The sequence below is a fragment of the Pteropus alecto genome, unplaced genomic scaffold, assembly GCF_000325575.1.
Source record: "Pteropus alecto unplaced genomic scaffold, ASM32557v1 scaffold129, whole genome shotgun sequence".
NCBI classification, from domain to species: Eukaryota; Metazoa; Chordata; class Mammalia; order Chiroptera; family Pteropodidae; genus Pteropus; species Pteropus alecto.
Window position 1 is genome coordinate 342,360 of NW_006442597.1, and position 21,901 is coordinate 364,260.

The window sequence follows — 21,901 nt, forward strand, 5'->3', positions numbered from 1 at the left end:
AAAAGATGCTAATAAAGTGAATAAGCAGTGAGAGAAGAGTATCTGACATACTCAGGAAACTGAGAGTGTCTACAACTGTAAAACTGGTATTCATGTCCAAGAAAAAACTGAATCATTCTCCCAAAAAGTATATAAAATATACCCCCCCCAAAAAAACACTTAAAATTTTATTCATGCAGTTTAACTAAAACTAGAAATTTAGAAACTGTAAAAGAACAGATGGACATATTTAAACATGCGAAAAATAAAATTATTCTGATGGAAAAATTTCATCTACAAAATCAAGAGACAAGCAAGATTTTATTTTTAAAGAGTTACTACCTTTAACATACAATAAACTGTTATGAATAGATAAGAAAAACAATCCAAAGAGGAAAAAAATATGAATAAATGGTTTATAAAGGCAACTTACAGAATAGCATATTAAATGGCAAGAAACATTTAAACAGGCATATTAATATGTAAATTAAAACTAATTATTGCTTTGAAATCATAACACTTCTCAAAGTTAAAGAGTAATAGCTACTTTTAGTAGAGGAAAGGGAGTACATTATACATTGTTGGAAATACAAAAGACTAGTCTTATTCCAAAGAAGTCTGACAACTATGAAAGTAAGAAAACACAATTCAATTTCACTGCCAGAAGTGTCACAGAAATTTTAAAAAAGATCTCCAGTAGGTAAGGGCATGATTATGCCTGTCCACTAACCCTTTATGCTATGTCCCCTCTTGAGGATGATTATCAGAACATTTTTTCTGGCCTCTTCAGCTAGTTAAACATTATCGTTGGGTGCAAAAAATGCAAAAATGTGTATAGTATAATCTCATTTCAAGTCAATGAAAACACACACCTACATGTGTATGTGACTTTGAGTAAAAAAAAAAAAAAAGTGAACTTGATCAGCATTGCTTAGCTGTTGACAAACTGTTGTGACTGGAATTGCTATCAGTAAAGAAAGTACAAAATTAAATAAAATTATAGAAGTTACATTTACACCATTTTATGTGTGCACAAGCATTTGTACGTGTGTTTAAATATGTATTTTTCAGTTAAAATATGGAATTTGCTTCTATAGGAAGTCTTTTTCCAATTGTATCAAATTTACAGTTACCCCCAATATGAATTTTATGGCACTTTAACAAAAATTCTTAGAAGACTTATTTTTCTTAATTATTTATCTGATGTCTAGTAAGGTGTAACTCATGGACAAAAACTTTTGACATGCAATATATAATACGCAATATACAATAATCATAGGGTTTCTCTGTAATTCAAATAATTTATGATTGGTTCTGACTTGTGTGAGACTTTCTCACTTTCAGGAAATATATAATTTCATTCACTTATAAATACTGAAATTTGATTTCTGAATGAAATTATTCCCAAAGTGCATACAGAAAATTTCCTCCTAGGACATTTTCTAATAACTTCTCGTCACAGCTTTTATAGGTTTTTATCTCAAAAATGAGTTTTTAGTGTATAATGAGATTTGACCTGTTATTTCTCATGTGTGAATTTGCTGATGTTCAAGGAGTTGACTTTTCAGTGGATGATTTTGTTGTCATTGTATTCATAAGGTCACTTGCCAGCATGAATTCTCTATGTAATAAAGTATAATTTGTGAATGAAGATAGAAAATCACTTTCCTCTATGAATGATCTGATGTATAATCGTTTGAGTGAAAGTTTTCTTACATTTACTGAATTCATTTTCCAAAAATTAATTTAAAGTGCATTTTTAATTTAAAAATTTAGGTTGTAAAACTTTTTAAATAGTTTTTCTGTGTATACAAATGAACTGTGTTATACTGCTGCCATACTACTTTTCCTAGTAAAGTTTATAGCTCACATGCATCCAATGTATACTGACCCTGGAGTTCAACTTAAGATTTAGCTCTCCTATTCCATTCATGATGGATAATTTTCCATCATCCATTTTTCAATCAATTCCCAAGTGCCCCTGGAGATCCATGGAAAAAAAAAGAAAGTCTTCCTTTCTCCTAAAGATTAAAACTTGACGAAAGTTTTTTCTTTTTTTTTGACTTGGTAATACAGAATTGTATTTTTTGTTTTATTTTAAATAGAAAGGTTGAGAATCATTACCTCTGTTATCCTACTAAAATAATCTTTGAAATTCTTATTTTCAAATCCCTGGGCTCTTAGACCAATCTTCATTTACTTAATTTTCCATTCCAAAGGGGAAAAAACATACTAAAAACTATAGATATCTTAAAAGATCTTAGTTTCCTCCTTTTGCTAAAACTTGGCAGCTACCATAGTAAAATTTAACACCACCAGAAGTAATTTTCTCTTATGTATCAAAGTTTATAAAGTCTTTAACGAAGAGTAAATACTTTATCTTTTAGCAACAAAAATTAGGAATAAAGTAATGCTGCAAATCACAGCATTTTTATTTTTAAGTTAGTCTGGAAAGTTTGAGTACTTTAAAAAAATATATTTCTGGACTCCACACTCCTTAAATAGGAACAGCTATCACAGAAAATTGAAAACTTTTGCTAATGGCACAGTAGACAGTACAGACCAGTACTCCCTTAGAGAATTAAAAAAAAAAAGGTAGAAAAAAATATTAGCTACATTTAATTTTGTAGTGGCATTGGAGAGGTACGAAGAAAGTTAAAAACTGCAGGAATAAGTTTAGAAACAAGACATAACCTCTGGAATTTGTAACTATTTACTACAAAGAAGTGTTTATTAATTCTTAAGGAACATACTGGGCAAGAGAAGCTTTAAAGTTTTTGACAAATTTATAGGACTAAAGGGACAAATACTAGGATTGAGGTCTTTCCAAGAAGGAGACGCCTGTTAAATCTCCCAAAGTCCTAAATCTTAAGGGTATCCCCTAGGAAAAAGAGTGAAAAAAAAAAATAGACAAGTCTTCACATTTTCAAATAATCTTAGCACATGATTGGATGAAGGCAATCTGGGACTGCTAGTGTTCCTAGCTGAGTCACATGTCATAAACAAAGGCAAAGCCTCTCAGGAAGATGATATCATCCAGACCATCTAATTATCTCTACAATTATTAATATATAATGAGTGTCTGGTAATTAATTCAAATTCACTAGGTTTATGAGAAGGCATGACATCACCAAAACTCAAGAGAAACGACAACCAATAGATAAAGGTCAACAGGGGATCTAGATAATGGGGCCATGTCTAGAAGAAGTAGAAGATAACAAAGCACATGCCTAATTTGAATAAATAATAGCTAAGAATTTCCCAAAACATACAAAAAAATATCCCCACTGAATAAAAAATATGTTGCAAACCCCGAGCGGAATACACACACGAAAATCACACGTAAGCATATCGCTGTGCAATTGTTGACAGCCTAAAACAAAGACATAAATTTTAAAGTGAAAAAGAGAAAGCACATTACCTTCAAAGGTAGTTAGATTGAAAGCTTACTTTTCAACAAAGACAAACCACGACAAAATATCTTCAAAATACTGATAGAAAATAACTGCCAACTTAGAATTCAATACTCAAAAATATGTCCTTCAAAAATGAAGGCAAAATAAAGACATTTTTCCATGAACAAAAACAGAATTTGTCACTACCAAATACACACTAAAAGAAATACGAAAGGATGTTTTTCAGTCAGAAGAAAATTATTTTAGAAGGAAATAACAGGACAAGAAGGAATAAAAGGGTAACAAAAGGGATAAATATGCAGATTTAAATGAATTGGACTCTGAAACAATTATCATTGGCTTTGTCAACTACATGCAGAATTCAAATGCATGACATCACTACCATATAAATCAAGATGATAAATGGAGTTAATGTCCTAGCTCCTCACCTTGTTCAGAAAGTGGTATGAGTACTAATTTAGATTATCCTTAAATAAGTGAAGTATGCATATTGCATTAATATTTAACATAGTAAATTTTAAGGCAAAATATATCATTAGAGATAAAAAGGGACATTTCATAATGGTTGTTTAAATTGATCAGAAAAGTATAACAATTCTAAATCTGAATGTATGTAAAAACAAACTCTATATAAATCCAAAATCATAGATCTAAAAGAGACAAACTCACAATTATTGTGGAAGATTTTTCACTATCTAATAGAATAAAAGTCTATAAAGATATAGAAGATTTGAAAATACAATTAAATAAAAGTAACTTATAAAGATTAAGAGGGGATAGGAATATTCTTCTAAATGTGCATCTATGTGTCTTCTAAGAAAACAAGCTTAAATGCAAGACAATTGTGTCCCATATATCATGTAATGACTATGTAGAGAATGTATTAACAAAACTGGAAGGTAATATATAATTCTAGGTCTCAAAACCCATTTTCTTAATTTCTCTTTTTCAAACAGAAATCAGTAAGAAAGTATAGGTTTCTGTGGATAAGACTGAGAATCTGAAATGCTGATCTCTAGATTAGTAGCCTGTGGCTAATTTCCATGAGCTCAGGGACAGTTCTAATGTGACAAGTAGTTTGTGGAGCTGCTGCTTACATCTCTGATCACTTGTGGAATACAGGCTGGGAGCACTTTATGCCTCTTGGATGTAAGTTTCCTGCTGCCATGGCAGGGAATTAATAAATAAGGGAACATGTTGGTTACCTAAAGATGCCTATAAATATTCAGGTAAGCCAATGTCAAGTCGAATTGTATATTTAAAATTTTCTTATCCAAATTTCACACATTAATAGATACTATAAACAATAAGTAATAGAAATTTCAAAAGAAGTCCTTTCTTTGTGTCTTTAACGTCAATTTTCACAAAAACTTATGGCTTTTCTTCATTATAGACTTATTAAATTGTCTATACTTTTGCCTTGATGTCAGTATCATTAGGGTGCAATGAAAAATTCTTCTTAGCACTCTACTTATTAAGAAATTCCTTTGGTATTTTTGTTACCCAGGGTATGAAAAACTCAACTGAATTTATAAAGCTGCTAATCCAAAATGTGAAACAAGAAAGACTGCAAAGATATAGCCTTGCATATTTACCATTATTTGCAGCTTGACAATCCCAGTATCTGTCAAATAACCTAGCACAACCATTATACATTACGTAAACACTTTCTCCAAAGTGTCTCCTCATAAGTGTAACTAAACATCAGCTATGTGATCTAGATATTCAGACTTCTGACTAGTAGAGGAAAGTTGGCTTTGGTTACCTCCTGCTTTTTAGTAAAGCTGTAGCATCTCACAATTTTGTGTCCCCACACCATGACTGTGGCACTGGACACTCTCCTTCCCCAGTATCAGATTTCTGATGTATACTTAGCTGTGGCTTCCAGTTTAAGGCTTTCCTAAATTCACTGCATTTATAGGGCTTCTGTTTAGTATGAATTTTTTGGTGTTTAATAAGATTTGATCTGATGGCGAAAGCCCTTCCACATTCAGCACATATATATGGTTTCTCTCCTGTGTGAATTCGCTGATGCTCATGGAGTTGTGACTTCTTAATGAAGGCCTTCTCACAGTCACTGCATTCATAGGGTTTCTCTCCAGTATGAATTCTCCGATGTCGATTTAAGTGGGACTTCTGGATGAAGGACTTCCCACATTCAGTACAAATATAGGGCTTCTCTCCTGTATGAATTCTCTGATGCATAGTTAGTGTTGATTTTCGTGCAAAGGCTTTCTCACATTCACTGCACTCATAATGTCTTTCTCCAGTGTGAGATTGTTGATGTATATGGAGGCCTGACTTCCTAGTGAAGGCTTTACCACAGTCACTACATTTATAGGGTTTCTCTCCAGTATGAATTTTCTGGTGTGTGAAGAGATTTGATCTGTCAGTGAATGCCTTTCCACATTCAGCACATCTGTAAGGTTTCTCTCCTGTGTGAATTTGCTGATGTACATGGAGCTGTGATTTCTTAGTAAAGGATTTCCCACAGTGACTGCATTCATAAGGTTTCTCCCCAGTATGAATTCTCTCATGTGTAATAAAATGTGACTTGTGGAAGAAGGCCTTCCCACATTCAGTGCAAACATAAGGTCTTTCTTCTCTATGAATTTTCTGGTGCACACTTAGTGTTGACTTCTGAATGAATGTTTTCCCACATTCACTGCACTCATAATGTCTCTCTCCAGTATGACATTTCTGATGTATACTGAGCCGTGACTTCCAGATAAATGATTTTCCACAGTCACCGCATTTATAGGGTTTCTCTCCAGTATGAATTTTTTGGTGCTTAATGAGATTTGACCTATCAGTAAAGGCCTTCCCACATTCAGTACAGATATAGGGTCTTTCTCCAGTATGAATTTTCTGGTGTATAATGAGATTTGTCTTGTGGGTAAAGACCTTCCCACATTCTGAACATATAAAGGGATTCTCTCCTGTGTGAATTCGCTGATGCACATGGAGTTGTGACTTCTTTATAAAGGACTTCCCACAGTCACTGCATTCATAAGGTTTCTCTCCAGTATGAATTCTCTCATGTGTAATAAAATGTGATTTCCGGATAAAGGCTTTCCCACATTCAGTACATACATATGGTTTTTCTCCTGTATGAATTTTCTGATGCATACCTAATGTTGATTTTCTTGTGAAGGCTTTTCCACATTCGGTACAATCAAAGTGTTTCTTTCCAGTATGACTTTTTTTATGCATACTGAGGTCTGAATTCTGAGAGATGTTTTTCCCACATTCACTGTATTCGTAAGGTTTTTCTCCACAATGAATTTCTTGGCATCTGAATACATCTGACTTCTGGATAAATGCTCTTACATATTCACTGCATGTATAATGATTCTCTTCAGTGTGAGTTTTCTCATGACTTGACTTGAGGGAAACATCCCTCCTGTATTTAGTGCATATATAGGGTTTCTTTCCTGTGTAAACCTTCTGAGGTACAGCAATCTTCTGAATGAAGATTGTCTCACATTTGCTGCATTCATACTGTTTCTCTTCAGTATAAATACTATCATGTACAAATAAGTGTGACATCTGTGTGAAAATGTTTATGCAATTAGAAAATAAATAGAGGTTCTCCCCAGTATCATTTTTTTTATGTTGAATGAGAGCTTGCTTATGACTCAGAAGTTTCTTACACTGATTACATTCACAAGCATTCATTTCTGTATGAGAATTTATATAAGTGAAAATGTTACCATATCCAATAATCTTATCTAATCTTTCTGTTGCATTGTTTCTCTTATAATTACATAAGCTTATAATAGGCTTCAAATTCTTTCCAAATGAGTCATAGTTATAGAGTCTTTTTCTTGAAGGAATAAGGTATGTGTTTACATGAACTATTTTCCCATTGCCCTTATAGTCATACTGCCTCACATTAGCGAGTATTTGCTTATTGATGAAGGCAATGTGAAATGAATGTTTTTTCTGGTTTTCTTCATATCTTCCTGTCTGCTCATAATCTTGCCACAATTCTAAAATGGAATATGGGTCATCCCTTGTGAAGAGATTAATTCTCTCAAACCGAATTGAAAGTTCTTCAGACATTCCCTGTTGTGAAGTTTCAAAACCAATATCCCCATCTGAAAAAGAAAAAATAAAACACACGAAGAACAGTTAACAGACCAAAGATATATACTATATGATAAATAATACCATTTATATGTGCCAGGCATTATTCTCAGTTCTATATCTATATTTAATCAGAATCATAATTACTTGCTGTTGGTATTATTACTGTGTTTTAAAGATGAGGAAACTGAGCCATAGAAATTTGCCCAATCAAATGTTTAGTAATTGGGGAAGATGAGATTCAAACTGAAGCACTTCAGTTCCATGTATGTAGCAGAACTACAAAACAAGATGACAGAAGAACAGGAGAAAAAAAGTGGCATAGATGATAGAAGCACTATTCATCCCTCTGGTGACTAAATCAAAGTTGTGATGGAAACAAGGAGCAAACAGCAAGAAAAACCGCCTGGGATCTACATGAATACGCCATACAAATAGGGAGAGAACTAAGAAATCACCCTGCAATGGCAGAAAGTAGGACGGGACAAGGATGGGAGGCTGCTCAGTCCTGAGTGATGAGTGGGACGGAGGCTGTAACAGCAGGAGCTGCAGACACTTCTTAAAGGGGCTGTGTCTGTGAGCGAACTTTTGTGGCAATGGACATGCTCACTCTGAGCACCAGTGCCAGTTCGGCAGCGCAGAGGTCACCAGGGATGTACAGGGAACAATGAATTGTCAGAGTGAGGGCCGGAGGTGAGGCTCTCTCCCAAGCAGAAGTGACAGCAGTATCCATTGTTCCTCTGTTGAGCTCTCCCCATTCCCAGTGTGTGGACCCAGCACTGCCATAGCAGAGACATCATCAAACTGGATAACAGGTCGCGCCGCCCAGAGGATTCCCTGAAACTCTGCTCCCCCAACTCACGCCCCCACCAAAGCCACATCCAGTTGTATCTTCGGCGAGTCAGGTGCTCCTTGCTGAGCAGAGCCAAGACTCACACTAGTGGCAGCTGGCCTCGGTTTCTGGTGTGATTTCTTGAGGCAATTAAAAGTACAGCATCTGTGGACTGCTTGCTGAATCTTAACAGGTAGCCCCAGAGGGGCACAGGCTGAGGCTAAACTTGGCCTGCAGCTGTGCCACTGGACAGCTACTTTCCAAATCCACACTAATAAGACTGGGAGACTTAGGAGCTTTGCTTAGTACATATAAACAGACACAGAAAGGCAGCCTAAATAGGAAGACAAAGAAGCAGAAACCATATGAAAGAACGGATCAGAGATACAGATATAATAGAGTTAAGTAATCTAACAGATGCGGAGTTCAAAATACTGGTGATAAAGATGCTCAAGGAACTTTTGGGAAGTGCAGATAAATTCAGTGAAAACTTCAACAAAGAGATAAAAAAAAAAACAAAAATGGAAATGGAAATTATAAAAGGGAACCAGTCAGAAATGAAGAACACATTATCTGAGATGAAGAGTATATTAGATGGAAAACACAGAGTGGATAAAGAAGAGAATCAAACCACCAATATAGAGGATGGGGAAGCCAAGGACACTCCATCAGAATGGCAAAAAAAAAAAAAAAAAAAGAAGCCTAGACTATCATGATAATTTAAGGGGCCTATGGAACAAAATAAAGGGTAAAAATGTCCATGTCATAGGGGAACCTAAAAGGAAATAGACATACAACTCCAGGAAGCTCAGAGAGTCCCAAGAAAGAGGAATCCAAAGAGACCCGCCCACACCAAGACACATCATAATTAAAATGCCAAGGGTTAAATACAAAGAGAGAATCTTAAAAGCAGCAAGAGAAAAGCAGTTAGTTACCTACAAGGGAGCACCCATAAGACTGGCAGCTGATTTCTCAAACTATTCAGAACAAAAGGGCTTAGCACAAAATATTAGACGTGATGAAAACCCAGGATCTACAACCAAGAATACTTTATCCAGCAAAACTATCATTTAGAGTCGAAGAATGGATAAAGAACTTCCCAGACAAAAATAAGCTAAAAGAATTTATCAACACCAAGCCAGTATTACAAGAAATGTTGGAGGGACTTCAAGAAGAAAAAACATGTATTAAAAACATGAGTAAAAAATAGTAATAACTACATTCCTATCAATAAGTACCTCAAATGGAAAAGAGTTAAGTGCTCCAACTGAAAGATAGAGTGGATGAGTGGATAAGAAAACAAGACCCCTACATATGCTGCTTACAAGAGACTCATTTCAGATTATAAGACACACACAGAATAAAGGAAGGGGATGGAGAAAGATATTGCCTTGATGGACCTAGAGAGTACTGCGCTGAATGAAATGGGAAGGATAAAGACAAATATCACATGAATTCTTGTACATGTGGAATCTAAAGAACAAACAACAATAAAGCAGTAATAAACTCATAGATGCAGAGAATATTTTGAGGGCTACTAGATGGAGGGGGTTAGGGAGGTGGGGAAAAAAGGCAAAGGTATTAAGAGGTACAAATGGATAGTTGCAGAATAGACATGGAGATGTACAGTGTAGCATGGGGAAGATGGTTAATAATGTAATAAATATGTAAGGGGAAGAGGGGTACTAGATTTAGTGGGGTGATCACTTTATGAGTTATGTGGATCTCCAATCACAATGCTATACAGCTGAAACTGGTAATATTATTGTATGCCAACTATAATTGAAAAAAACTCATTGAATTGTACAATGTAAATATGAACAACTAATTATATCTCAATATATAATATGTCTATTATATGTCAAAAAAGCCAGGGAAAAAAGTTTTTAAAAGAAAAAAAAGATGACAGAAGAACAATGTGACAAAACTAAGTGGCTTAAAAGAAGTATTTCTGAGTCTAGATTCTTAGTATCCTTCATCTGTAAATCCTCACTAATCTCTCTCTTTATCTTTTTCCCTATTAACCACTGTTCCCTAAATAGTTACCAAACTATTGTAACCTTTGTCATCATGACCTAGCTACACAATAAATAGATGTCTATGATTTAATTTTTTATGTCTGGTTTGGAATGCAGAGACACATGCATCTAACAGGCAGTATCTAATAGCAGAAACAAAAAGTTGTCCATAAAAATTTGTCCCTTTGCTTCAACAATATTATACTTGTAGCCAAGCATGTGGCTGTCTCAGAAAAACAGGTCTATCCAGCCTCATTTGTTATTAGATAAAGCCAAATAATTCAGTTCTCACCAATTAAATGTGAGTAAAAATTTTATTTGTTGTGACAAGGCCACTATCTTAAGTAACTGGGTGTGTCTCCCACAACCCTCTTCTTTCCCACTGGCTACATTCCAGACTGACAGTACTCAGTTCTATGCAGCTGCAATGCCCTAGGCAGAGGTCAGAAAACTACAACCTTCAGGCTAAATCCAGGCCTCTATTCAAAAACTAAGAATGGATTTATTTCTGAATGGTTGAAAAAATTAAAATAATACTTCATGACACATAAAAATTATATGAAATTCCAATTTCCATGTCAAAGTTTTTAATGAAACACAGTCACACCCATTCGTTGATGTACTTGTCTATAGATCCTTTGGGGCTACAACTGTAGAACTGAGTAGTTATGACAGCAATCCTAAGGCTCACAAAACCTAAAATATTTACTTCTGGGTATTTACAGAAAATGTTTGCTATATCCTGCTCTAGGGGATGGTAGTGCAATGACTTTCTAAAAACTTTGTTCCTGAATGGCCCTAGAAAGCAGAATTAGGGACTCTCAGTGACAAGAGTTTGGCTTTATTCCAGTATCTTTTTTTTGCCCAGATTAAGAATTACTAATATTCCAAACTCTGGTATAGATTCTCAGTAAATATTTATGCAAAAACTAGATTATACTATTATCTTATTCTACTAGAGTTTTTGAATATAGATATAGTCTAACCTCATACACATTTTATTGTTTCTAGGACCTTGTTATATCCCCAAACACATTATTTAACTGTTATATTACATTTTTACTCATACACATTGATAGCTTTTATTAATCCTGAGGACATCAAACACTGGATTCCTAAACATGAATTTTGATCTTTTGCAATCTTTCATTTTCTTTAGCTTACAAACCTATTGGTATTTCTAAATCATTTACATTACTACCAATAACATTCAATGTGAAAATGTTGCTCCTGTGTCAAAAAGTTGAATTATATATAATTCCTGTCACCACTGATTCAATTACTCATCCAATAAAATACAAAATCATAATTCAGGACAATGATATGTGTGCATGCAAGCTATCTTTCCACTGGTCTATTTTATTACTGAATGCAAACATATGTTCTTTTCCTTTTCCCTATTAAGTTTCCTTTTTCTATCCTCTGTTCCTATTCAAAATTCATTGTTCTTCACAGATCATTTAGAGTTCTATGCTCTAAAAACAAGTCTAAATCTCAGCATAGCACTAGGGAGGCTCTCTTTCCTTTCACATTTAAAGAAAAAAAAAAGACCAGATAATCTGAGCCACTCATACTTAATTGGCATAGATTGTACCATAACAAATGCTTAATACACAAAGCCTGAAATTTTAAGCATTTTGTGCAATTATCTTCCCTTTCCAATTACAATTATCAGCCCCTTGAACTGCTCCTAGCAGAAAAATTTTCAAATCCCTGTGAAAAAGAGCAAAATAATAATTTTCTCCATCCTATCACATAAATTCAAGAATTTAATTTTACTAAATATTCTCTACAGAAACATTGGGGGGGAAAGGGTAAAAGACTCAGTTATCATGTCACTTAATGTAGTTTTCTCTGAAATTATGTAGGTTGGAGAATAAGAAAAGGGAAAAAGCAATATATGCTGTAATAGTTAGGTTCAATTCAAGGAGTAACTGAAACCCGAGCACAAAGTGTAAGTATGTGTAGCATCTAAACAGGCAGATAGAGAAAATTATCAAAGGGTCAGATGCCAAAGGATCACTAAAGGGAATATTAAAAAAAAGTGAACAAGATTATGGAAACTAAACAGAGACAAATATAAAGTACAAATATGAGGTATGTTCTTTATTTAGCTTACAAACCCATTGAGAGAAAAATTTGTCACATGTTTAGATAATAAGTATGAGAATTCTAATATCATAATTTTGTGACTGAATATCTAGACGCTTCTGCAATTTGGTCTCTGACCTTCCTAGGGGTGAATAGGCCGTTTTGCAGTTTAAACTCTTGACTCTTGTCTATCTCACAAACTGCATTTCTTGTATTGTTCATTTCACCACAAAACTAGTTTTACTAGCTTATTTTCCAGACCCCGAAGGAAACTGAAGCTTTGGCCCTAACTCCTCCCTCCCCCCAAACCCTTTACTCCTACTGACCATGTCTTATGACTCTAATTGTTGGCCATATCCTATAACTCTACCTGCTGACCATGAGTTAACAGAAACTACTCCTTGGTTTTATCTCACAGTCCCGTTTGCTGACTACTGAATCAGCAGACCCTGAAATCCAGTTGCTGCCACCAATCAGAAAATGAATGATGTAAGTTTATGGTCGTATTACCCCAGCAATCTATCCCTTCGAATCTCACTTTTAAAGCTCGTGCTTTATTCTTCCAGCCTTAGAGCATGTCTTTGGCTCATGCCAAAGGCTATATTCTCTGATTTGCAAATCATATCAGAATAAAACTCTGTTTACTTCCTCACAAAAGTCTTGTGGAACTTCCGTTTACAAATAGTAACTTTAGTTTTGCACCATATAACTGACAGAATAAACACAATGTTTTAAGCAATAAAATCTATCAGCATCAAAGATGAACTAGTTTAAAAAAAAAGATTAGCACATCCAAATAGGGTTAGAGTAATCCAGTCATGAGAAAACATAAACATGATTTCCGGTGATGGCATTGGAAAGCAAGAGGTAAAGGGTATCCAAATGATATTTTCTAAAAGAGAAAAATTAGTAAAAGGGCAGAAAAAAAATTGTTTGACATGAGTCACAGGGAAAAGTAAAAAGCTACAATAGAATATGACAAAATTTTGAAAGGTGAGCCATCTGCTCTTAGCATGCTGCATTGTAACTGCTCTTCCTCCACATTGTGACCACTTGATGGACCCTTAAATGCATAAAGTATCAGTTGTTCCCGAGAGCTCTATACAACAGGGGCCAATGCCTGCTTGAGACACACAACCTACAGTAACAGGGTGTGATATGATGATTTATGAGAAATATATCTTTGGTCATCAGAATGATATATTTCTCAGATATTCTGATCTTCATTCACAGTTCTGGGCTCACAGCTCTCAACCCCCTGGAATTTCCTTAAAAGTGATGACAGCAACAATGGCATCTCTTGTTATGTTAATGATGTAACTTTTGGACCCCACCCAAGGGAGGGGTTGGGGCTTGATGTTGAATAACTGCCAATGGCCAATGATTTAGTCAATCTGGACTGAGTAATGAAACCTCCATAGAAACCCAAAGGGCAGGTTGTTGGCCCTTTTTCAGAGAGCCAGAACGTTTCCACATGCCATTGTGCTGGGCCCCAAGATCCAGAAGGACAAGAGGGCCTTCATTTGGGACCTCACCTTTTATCTCTTCAACTAACTGTTGATTCATATGCTTTAATATCCTTCGTAATAAATCAGTAATCCAGTGAGTAAAAGAGTTTTCTTAAGTTCTGTAAGCCATCTTTAACAAATTACTTAAACCCCAGGGGGATTGTGGGAACCTCTGATTTATAGCCATTTGGTCACCAGTATAGGTAACAATCTGGACTTGTGACTGGCATATGAACTGAGTTGCCAAGAAGGGGGCGGGTGTCACTGGGACCCCCAATCTATAACCAGTTGGTCAGAATCACAGGTAATAACCTACAATTGCAAGTGGCCTCTGAAGTAGAGGGCAGTCTTGTGGTACTGTTAAAATTGAGTTGACTTCTTGGACACTCTGCTGGTGTCTGAGAATTGACTGTTGGTGTGGAGAAGCCTGTGTGCATGCACATGTGTACGTGCACACACTGTGGGCACCAGGCCTGGCTGGCCCAAGGTCTGGCTGATCCAAGGTGTGGCTGTGATCCAGGCCCGTGGCTAGGAATAGGACCCTAAATTTACAAAATATGTAAACATACTTCAGCTTATTGTATCACGCACGTGTGGCTGAAGGCCACTATTGTACTCTGATCTGTGTAGAGCCATGCAGTCTCCTGGGGAACAGAAGGAGAGCACAGAAAGGGAAGCAGAAGTGTGCGCAATACTGCACGCCCCCGTGCAACAGACTGCACTTCCCCCAGCAGAACTGCGTTCCACACAATAAAGTTGGTTCCTGCAGGTTCATTCTCATGTCTGCCTCTTGTGCTTTCTTCCAAGTGGGCATCTCACCATCAAACTTCCCTTCTCGAGCAACAATACCGCTGACACTTGGCGTAGCCGACATGATCAGCTCGGCCCTGACACACACACACACACACATATTGGAATTGGGTCCAGGAACTCTTTTCATAGGGTAAGACTTACTCCCCTGTGCCTAGCATTAGTCATGGCTTATGCTGGAATTAAGAAACACAATTCAATCTGACAGATAGGTCTGGGCCAAGAGACACAACCCAGAGCCACTTTAAGGAGTGCCAAATCTCTTACATCTGTTCCTAAGTGCCAGTTATAACTTCTAAGTTCAATTGGTTATATATATGACAGGCTTGTAGGACTGGTAAATATAGCATAAAGCAGCACTACTCAAAGTGTAAACTTACCAGTAGGCAATAGAGCCAGATAGCCAGAGAAGAAAGACTCCTGTGGTGATGGTCATCATCTAGACATCCTGCTCACTGCACTAACTGTTAAGTCACCTGCAGAGGAGAAATAGACCCTCACCACAATCTTAGGTCAGATATAGAAAGTGATTAATACAATACATACACCAAGAAGGTATGTTACTTACACAATAAGGCTTTTAAGGGAGAGCTCCCAAGCAGGTCCAAAAATGGCTTGAGAGAGCAAGAAACGGAAGGTGGCTTGGGTTTTATATGGTGACTGGAGATGGGCTAAGCTGACTGTATCAGTGCAAAGGGAGGGAGCATCTGGTCATTTTCTACTACTTTGCCCAGATGTGGGGCAGAAGGCAAAGAGAAAGGGGTAAAACTTGGAAGATATAAGCAATCAAACATCAAAATGAAGTCAGAATCTATTACAAGATACATGATGAGATGTTCAAAATATTTTGTTATTAGAGAAACACAAATTAAATCAATAATTACTATGCACAAAAAAGGGACCACATACTAAACCTGACAAGCTCAGTGGAGGCCCACATTGTGGGCCTTGCAAATCCAAAGGCCAAAGTAACCACACAGAGTAGTCTGAACATAAAACTTCCTAACTAAAAGCAAGTCGTAGTGGGTAGTCACATCTTAGACCTGTAGCTTCCTTGACAAAGGTCAGTCTTTTAACTTTGAAACTGTCTATTGTCTCTATGCATCTAAGGTAACATACTTTAAAAATGTCAGACTAATATTTTCCAGACTTCTCGAAGGCACAACTGCTGGCACCAGAGCATGAAACCACATAATTATCTTGTTGTCAACAGATCATCTCTATGATCTATAAATGTTAACTATCCTATACCCACCAGTGTAAAGGAAGTATGTGTCTCTCCATTTTGCTTTTTATCCAATCTGAGATTCCCCACTTCACTTCTCCTGCCTCCCTACTCTACCACCAATGAATTTCATGTAACCCCTCTTATGTCTCCTCCTTTGATTCTCATGTATGAAACAAGCTGCAAAACTGCCATTCTCAGGAGCAATATCTCAATCCATTAAGATTTTGCTTTCCAGCAATTGTCATTAGTTTGGCTCAAATAAACTCTTATAAGGCATTTAAGTAGTTCGGACGTTACTTCATCAACATTTACTTAGCAGAGTCAGCAGGATTCCCAAGAAGCTCACCCAGGACCACTCTGTGGACCTAGACTGGTGCTAGGTACCAGCAGGAACCCACTGAGTCCTACTAGCTTCCTGCTCCACATCAGGTGAACTCAAGTGTGTTATCTCTTGGAATCCAGGACTTTCCCTTTGCTTATTATGGTAGAGGGTCTGACTTTACCTAAGCTGTTCTTTAAAATCCTCAAGGTGGCACTAATGGACAAAAGCTGAAGTGGGCAGCTGGTTTTAATTTCCACTTTTCAATGGAAATTTCTTACTGTGAGTCTGAATAAAGCTTTTTGTTGGAGAAAGGAGACTCTGAACTTGTTCAGCTCTGAAGATAAGGACATTTACTCCCTCCAGCTCCAATATCCGGTATTCTTAGGTGACTAAATATCTAAGTGGAGATGTCTGAGGGTACCCCTCAAGTTGAGCAGGGCCCCAATGGGAATTCCAACAAAACTGTTATTAAATAATTGACTTATCTGGGATGCATACATAAAGGCTGGTTACCTAGCACTCTGAGTCCTCACCATTGTATTAGAGGTATTAGACAACCAGGAAGGGAAACTAAGACATTTGAGAGGTGACAGCTCCTTGGAGCTCAACCCATAAGCATCACACTTCAATCCAACACACAATATCTCTAGAAATTTGTTCAGACTCTGCAGATCTCCAGAGGAAAACAAAAATTAACATGGGAAATCATGTCTCTAAGGTCCTAAACTCCAAGAACCTCAGCGCCACCCCACTTAATACTCCCGCAGGCTATATGTATAATTCGTATGGAAGCTCAATTTGCAAGTATCTATAGGAATGGGCAAATCTAACTAAAAGTGGTATCAGCTTGAGATGGTCAAAGTGGGGAATTTTTGATACCTCTAAATTGATTTTTCTGCACACTCAATTAGAAAAAGCTGGCTCTATAATTAAAAACTGAATGAATGGGAAGCTTATCTTGATTGGAAGTTAGAAGCTTCTAGGAAGAAGACAGATAAATTCTCTACTGGAAGTTAATAAGAAAATTGTAGAGACTGTCTCTGAACTAAAGGCTTCTGAAGCTGATAAATGCCAACACCCCATTCCTCCCCCATCTCCAGCTGCTCCACTATATTCTTTGCTTTCTGAGCTTCCTTGTCCTGACTTGCCCTCCTCTTCCCTTTTCCTCCCTCTTCTATTTCCTCTATATCTCCTCTACCACCACTCCCTATTGACCTAGGGGAAACAGAATAGAAATCTAGAACAAGATAGACGAGGAAAACAACAGAAATTGTGGTAGCTCCTTTTAAGGATATGCCAGTCTCACACAGAGGAGAACCAGCAATTGCGTACATTCCTTGGACAAGAACGGAATTAAGGAATCTAACTAAAGATTTCCCAACCCTCTCTAGAACTGATGGGTTTGCAATGGAATCTGATTTAACTGTTAGAACATATGATACTTGCTATTCTGATCTATTCTAATTATTACACCTACTGGTTTCTGAGAGCTAAGCAATAGAATAGCTAAATAAAGTTCACTAAGAAACAGAGAAACAAAACAGGAAAAATGTAGGGAATTAGCCTGTTGGCTTTACCAAGCCATATCTGAGATTTTTCCCAAGAAAATGAACTGGATCAAGATTCAGCAAAAAACTTTTCAAAAAAACTTTCAAACAATACTCAGGTCCGATTCCAAACAATTTTAAGGATCATCAAAATGATCTCTTACTAAATTTGGAATGTTGGGAAGGACTAGATGAAGAGCTTGTAACTCTGATTAATCAACATAAATTAAACTAGCTGACCAAACATACAACTGGCAATTCTGGCTCATCGACAATCTAAAACTACCCAAAAGAAAGAATATGAAGCTGCCAAAATCATGAATTTAAGCTCCAGCAATTAAGCAATCAGGTCAGACACCCCCCAGGGTCTCTTAGACAAGGGCAGAGAGGAAGTCTGTTTTTATTGTAGAAAGCCAGGCAATCTTAAGAAGAAGGATTGTAGAAAACTGAAATGGGTTTTAGAAAAAAAGAAAAGAAACTAAGCAAGCATGGGGCTGCTCCTGGGACTAGGAGAGGACATTTCCCCTTCTCCTTAGGAATACTTTAAGAGAAACTAAAATTACCATAGAAGGGGAAATTACGAAGAGTCTTATAGATACTGGGGCTACTTTATCTGTTCTTAACCCTACCCAATTAGGTTGTCCTCTCCCTCGGAGTAAAGCTTCTGTACAAATGGCAGAAATATCTAATCAACCAATATCTGTTTTTAAATCAGAACCCATTTCCTTCCAAATAGGAAATATTATGGGGCAACACATATTTTAACTACTCAAATCTGCCCCAATTCAACTGATAGAGATCTTCTTGAAACCCATGAAGTTCATGTACCTTTTTTTCCCAGAAGGGTGAGTACGTTTAGAACTAAATGAATCAGATACTCAACCAATTGGGAAAATAATGATTTTAAAAGAACCTCCACAAGAGGAAACTAACCTTGATACTGAACATTTGTTGCAGGATGTTCCAAAGCAAACTTGGGCCTTTTCCAGTAGAGATATTGGCAAGGTTAAGTCAGCCACTCCTATTAAAATGATTATTGACAATACTTTGCATCTACCTAATATTCACCAATATCCTTTAAGACCTGTAGCACTTTGCTGGAATTAAACCCATTATACAAGATTACTTAAAAGGGGGCTTATAATTCCATATATGAGCCCCTGCATTCTCCTATCCTTCCTGTAAATAAACCAAATGGAAAAGGATGGAGATTTGTACAAGATCTCAGAGCTGTAAATAAAATGGTTATTCCCAGACATCTTGTGGTTCCAAATCCACATACCCTATTATCTGCCATTCCTGTGGACTGCCGATATTTTTCAGTGATAGATTATGTAGTGCCTTTTTCAGCATTCCTGTAGAAACACAGTCAATATCTCTTTGCCTTCACCTGGGAAGATCACCAATTTACTTGGACTGTAAACCCCAGGAATATGCACAGCCCTACCTATTTCTCAGATACTAAAAGCTGATTTGAATGATGCTGATTTTCCCAGAGATTCCATTCTAATCCAATATGTGGAAGGTTTATTTTTATGCTCTAGGACAACACTAGACTCTCAAAAGGACACAGTTTATCTTTTACAACAGCTAGCTATAAAAGTTCTTAAAGGACAAGCTTCAATTTCATTTGCCCCAAGTGAAATATCTTCACTATTTCATATCTAACTGATTAACCCTGAAAGAATCAGAGGAATTCAAACTTTTCCTCTTCCAAAAACAAGAAAACAGCTTAGAGGATTCATGGGTCTAAAGTCGCAATTGGGTTTCAAATTTTTCATTAATTGCCCAGCCACTAAGTCTTATTACAAATCAGATTGATCTGACCCAATTCAATGGAACCCAGAAGAGAAACAAGCTGCAGAAGCTCTAAAGGAAGAATTATCTAAAACTCCTGCTTTGGGACATGCTAATTATAAACTTCATTTCTTCCTTTTCATACATGAAAATAAGGAAATACTTTCGGAGTTCTAACTCAGAAACAGGGAGATCGTCATAGACCTATAGGATATTATAGCCAGTAATTAGACTCAGTAGCAAGAGGGCTTCTCTCTGCATGAGGGCCATCTCTGGTACAGCCATGCTATGCAAACAAACAGAAGGATAGTTAGTTATGGGCTCTCCTTTAACTATTTATGTTTCTCATTCTGCTAAATCTTTATTGAACTCTTATTGTGGTGGCTGAAAAATGACTACTTGAGATTTATTACTTGTAGGAAATTACTGTTTGACTATTGCCATGGGAACAAAAGGCTTTTGATCATAGAGATATAACATTCTGATAACAAGCTTTCTGCTTCTGTACTCCCCGCTTGCACACCCCGACCTATAGGTTGACAGGTAGTGAATAGGAGAAAAACAGACCTTTCTGTTCAAACAGAATGAAGAATGGGATTTGGGGCTTTAAAATCCTGTATCTCTAATTTTGGGGCTGCTTAATTTGGGGTCTGCGTACCCCTAGCAGACCCAGCTGGCTGAATAAAGTGTGTGATTCCTATGACTCACTGATTCCTGGTGGTCCATGTGTCTATCGGGGGCTGGCAGGTACAACATTTGGAGGCCCCAGCGAGATCTCAGGGAGTGGCCCTGGGATCTAAGACCGGATCAGCCTCCGAAGCAGTTGCTGTCCCTGTTACGGATTCAAAGAGGTAGCCAACCTGAGATGTTCCAGGGCCCTTAAATGCTGTGACAGGTCTGTACAATTGTCAAGGATGCAAACTTTAGGACACACTCTTTGTTCCTGGTCCCAACGGGAATCTGGAATCTCTGAGGCCTCGGTGTCTGGATAAAAGGTACCTTCTTGTTTCTGTTGATCGGTCAGTGGGGTCCACGGAGAGACTGGACGCAGTCATATCTCCCGGACCGTGGCCAGGCCGCGGGACACCGCCTCCTGTGCCCTGTTGTCGAGTTCTGTTTATTGTCTCTGGTCTTGTCTAGGTTGTAGGTGGCGGACTTCTCTGGGTCCACCTACACACCGGTAATTGTTCTTGTTTGAGTGTTTGTTTTTGTCGTAGTGTTTGTTTTATGTTTTCTGCGCAAAGCAATGGGGGGAAGCCTGAGTTCACAGAAGACACCCTTGGGTTGTCTCCTGCGACATTTCAGAGAAGGGTTTGTAGAAGGAGCTGACTATGGCATAAAGTTTTCTCCAGGCAGACTAAGAACATTGTGTGAAGTTGAGTGGCCATCTTTTGGTGTAAACTGGCCTCCAGAGGGTTCCTTTGACAAGGGTTTGGTGAGGAATGTTTGGAAGATTGTCACGGGAGACCCGGGACACCCTGATTAGTTTCTCTACATTGATCAGTGGTTAAATCTTGTTCAGAACCCCCCTCCTTGGCTCCGCTGGTGTGCCCTCTCTCTAGGGGTGTGAGTTTTAGTTGTGGGTACCCCTAAACATGCAGCAACTGAAACTCCAAAACAGCCCAGTCCCTCAGTCCTCCAATCTCCACTGGAGGACCATGACCTTCCCCCACCCTATAATCCAGGACAACAGAGGCCCAATAGCACCGCCTCACCTCCCCAGACACGAGCAGGTAACCCTTATGGGCCTCCTGCTCCCACTCCGGGCAAGGCACCGGCAGATACCACTACCCCGGCCATTCTTCCCTTGCGAGAAGCACTACCCCAGGGGCATCCTAATGACAGGCCCTTTATGGTTTACATTCCTTTCTCGACTAGTGACCTGTACAACTGGAAGGCACAGAATATGCCTTTCTCTGAGAAACCTCAAGCATTGATGGGACTCTTAGAGAGTGTCTTTCAGACTCACCGCCCCACCTGGGATGATTGCCAACAGCTTTTAGTTACCCTCTTCACTGCAGAAGAACATGGGCGCATACGGGCGGAAGCACAAAAGATAGCTGTGGAAGGGAGGAGGGTTGAGGAAACATGGGAACAGATTGAGGAGGAATTTCCCTCCACCTGCCCGGACTGGGGACACAATTCTCAGGCAAGGAGAATGGCATTAGATCGGTACCACCAGATTCTAATTGGGGGAATTAGGATAGCTGCTCGTCAGCCAACTAACCTTTCTAAGGTAACTGAAGTTATACAGGGACCTCAGG

General features: G+C 37.7%; 1 protein-coding gene and 1 long non-coding RNA gene across 5 annotated transcripts in view; one reads left to right on the forward strand and one right to left on the reverse strand.

Moving 5' to 3' along the window:
* Nucleotides 1-281: 281 nt before the first annotated feature.
* Nucleotides 282-21,901, reverse strand: part of ZNF484 (zinc finger protein 484) — a 74,698-nt gene continuing 53,078 nt past the window's right edge. For 3 of the 4 annotated variants that reach the window (XM_025040451.1, XM_015597818.2, XM_006922791.3), the window contains one exon: nt 282-7,495. In XM_025040451.1, the coding sequence (XP_024896219.1) occupies nt 5,190-7,460 (2,271 nt within the window). In that variant the 5' untranslated portion in view covers nt 7,461-7,495 and the 3' untranslated portion in view covers nt 282-5,189. Of the gene's footprint in view, nt 7,496-15,123; nt 15,220-21,901 lie in introns of all 4 variants that reach the window. The other variant, XM_015597819.2, reaches the window with a different exon arrangement.
* Nucleotides 20,247-21,901, forward strand: part of LOC112471805 — a 7,173-nt gene continuing 5,518 nt past the window's right edge. The window contains exon 1 of the long non-coding RNA XR_003043414.1: nt 20,247-20,632. This is a non-coding gene — a long non-coding RNA (uncharacterized LOC112471805). The remainder of the gene's footprint in view (nt 20,633-21,901) is intronic.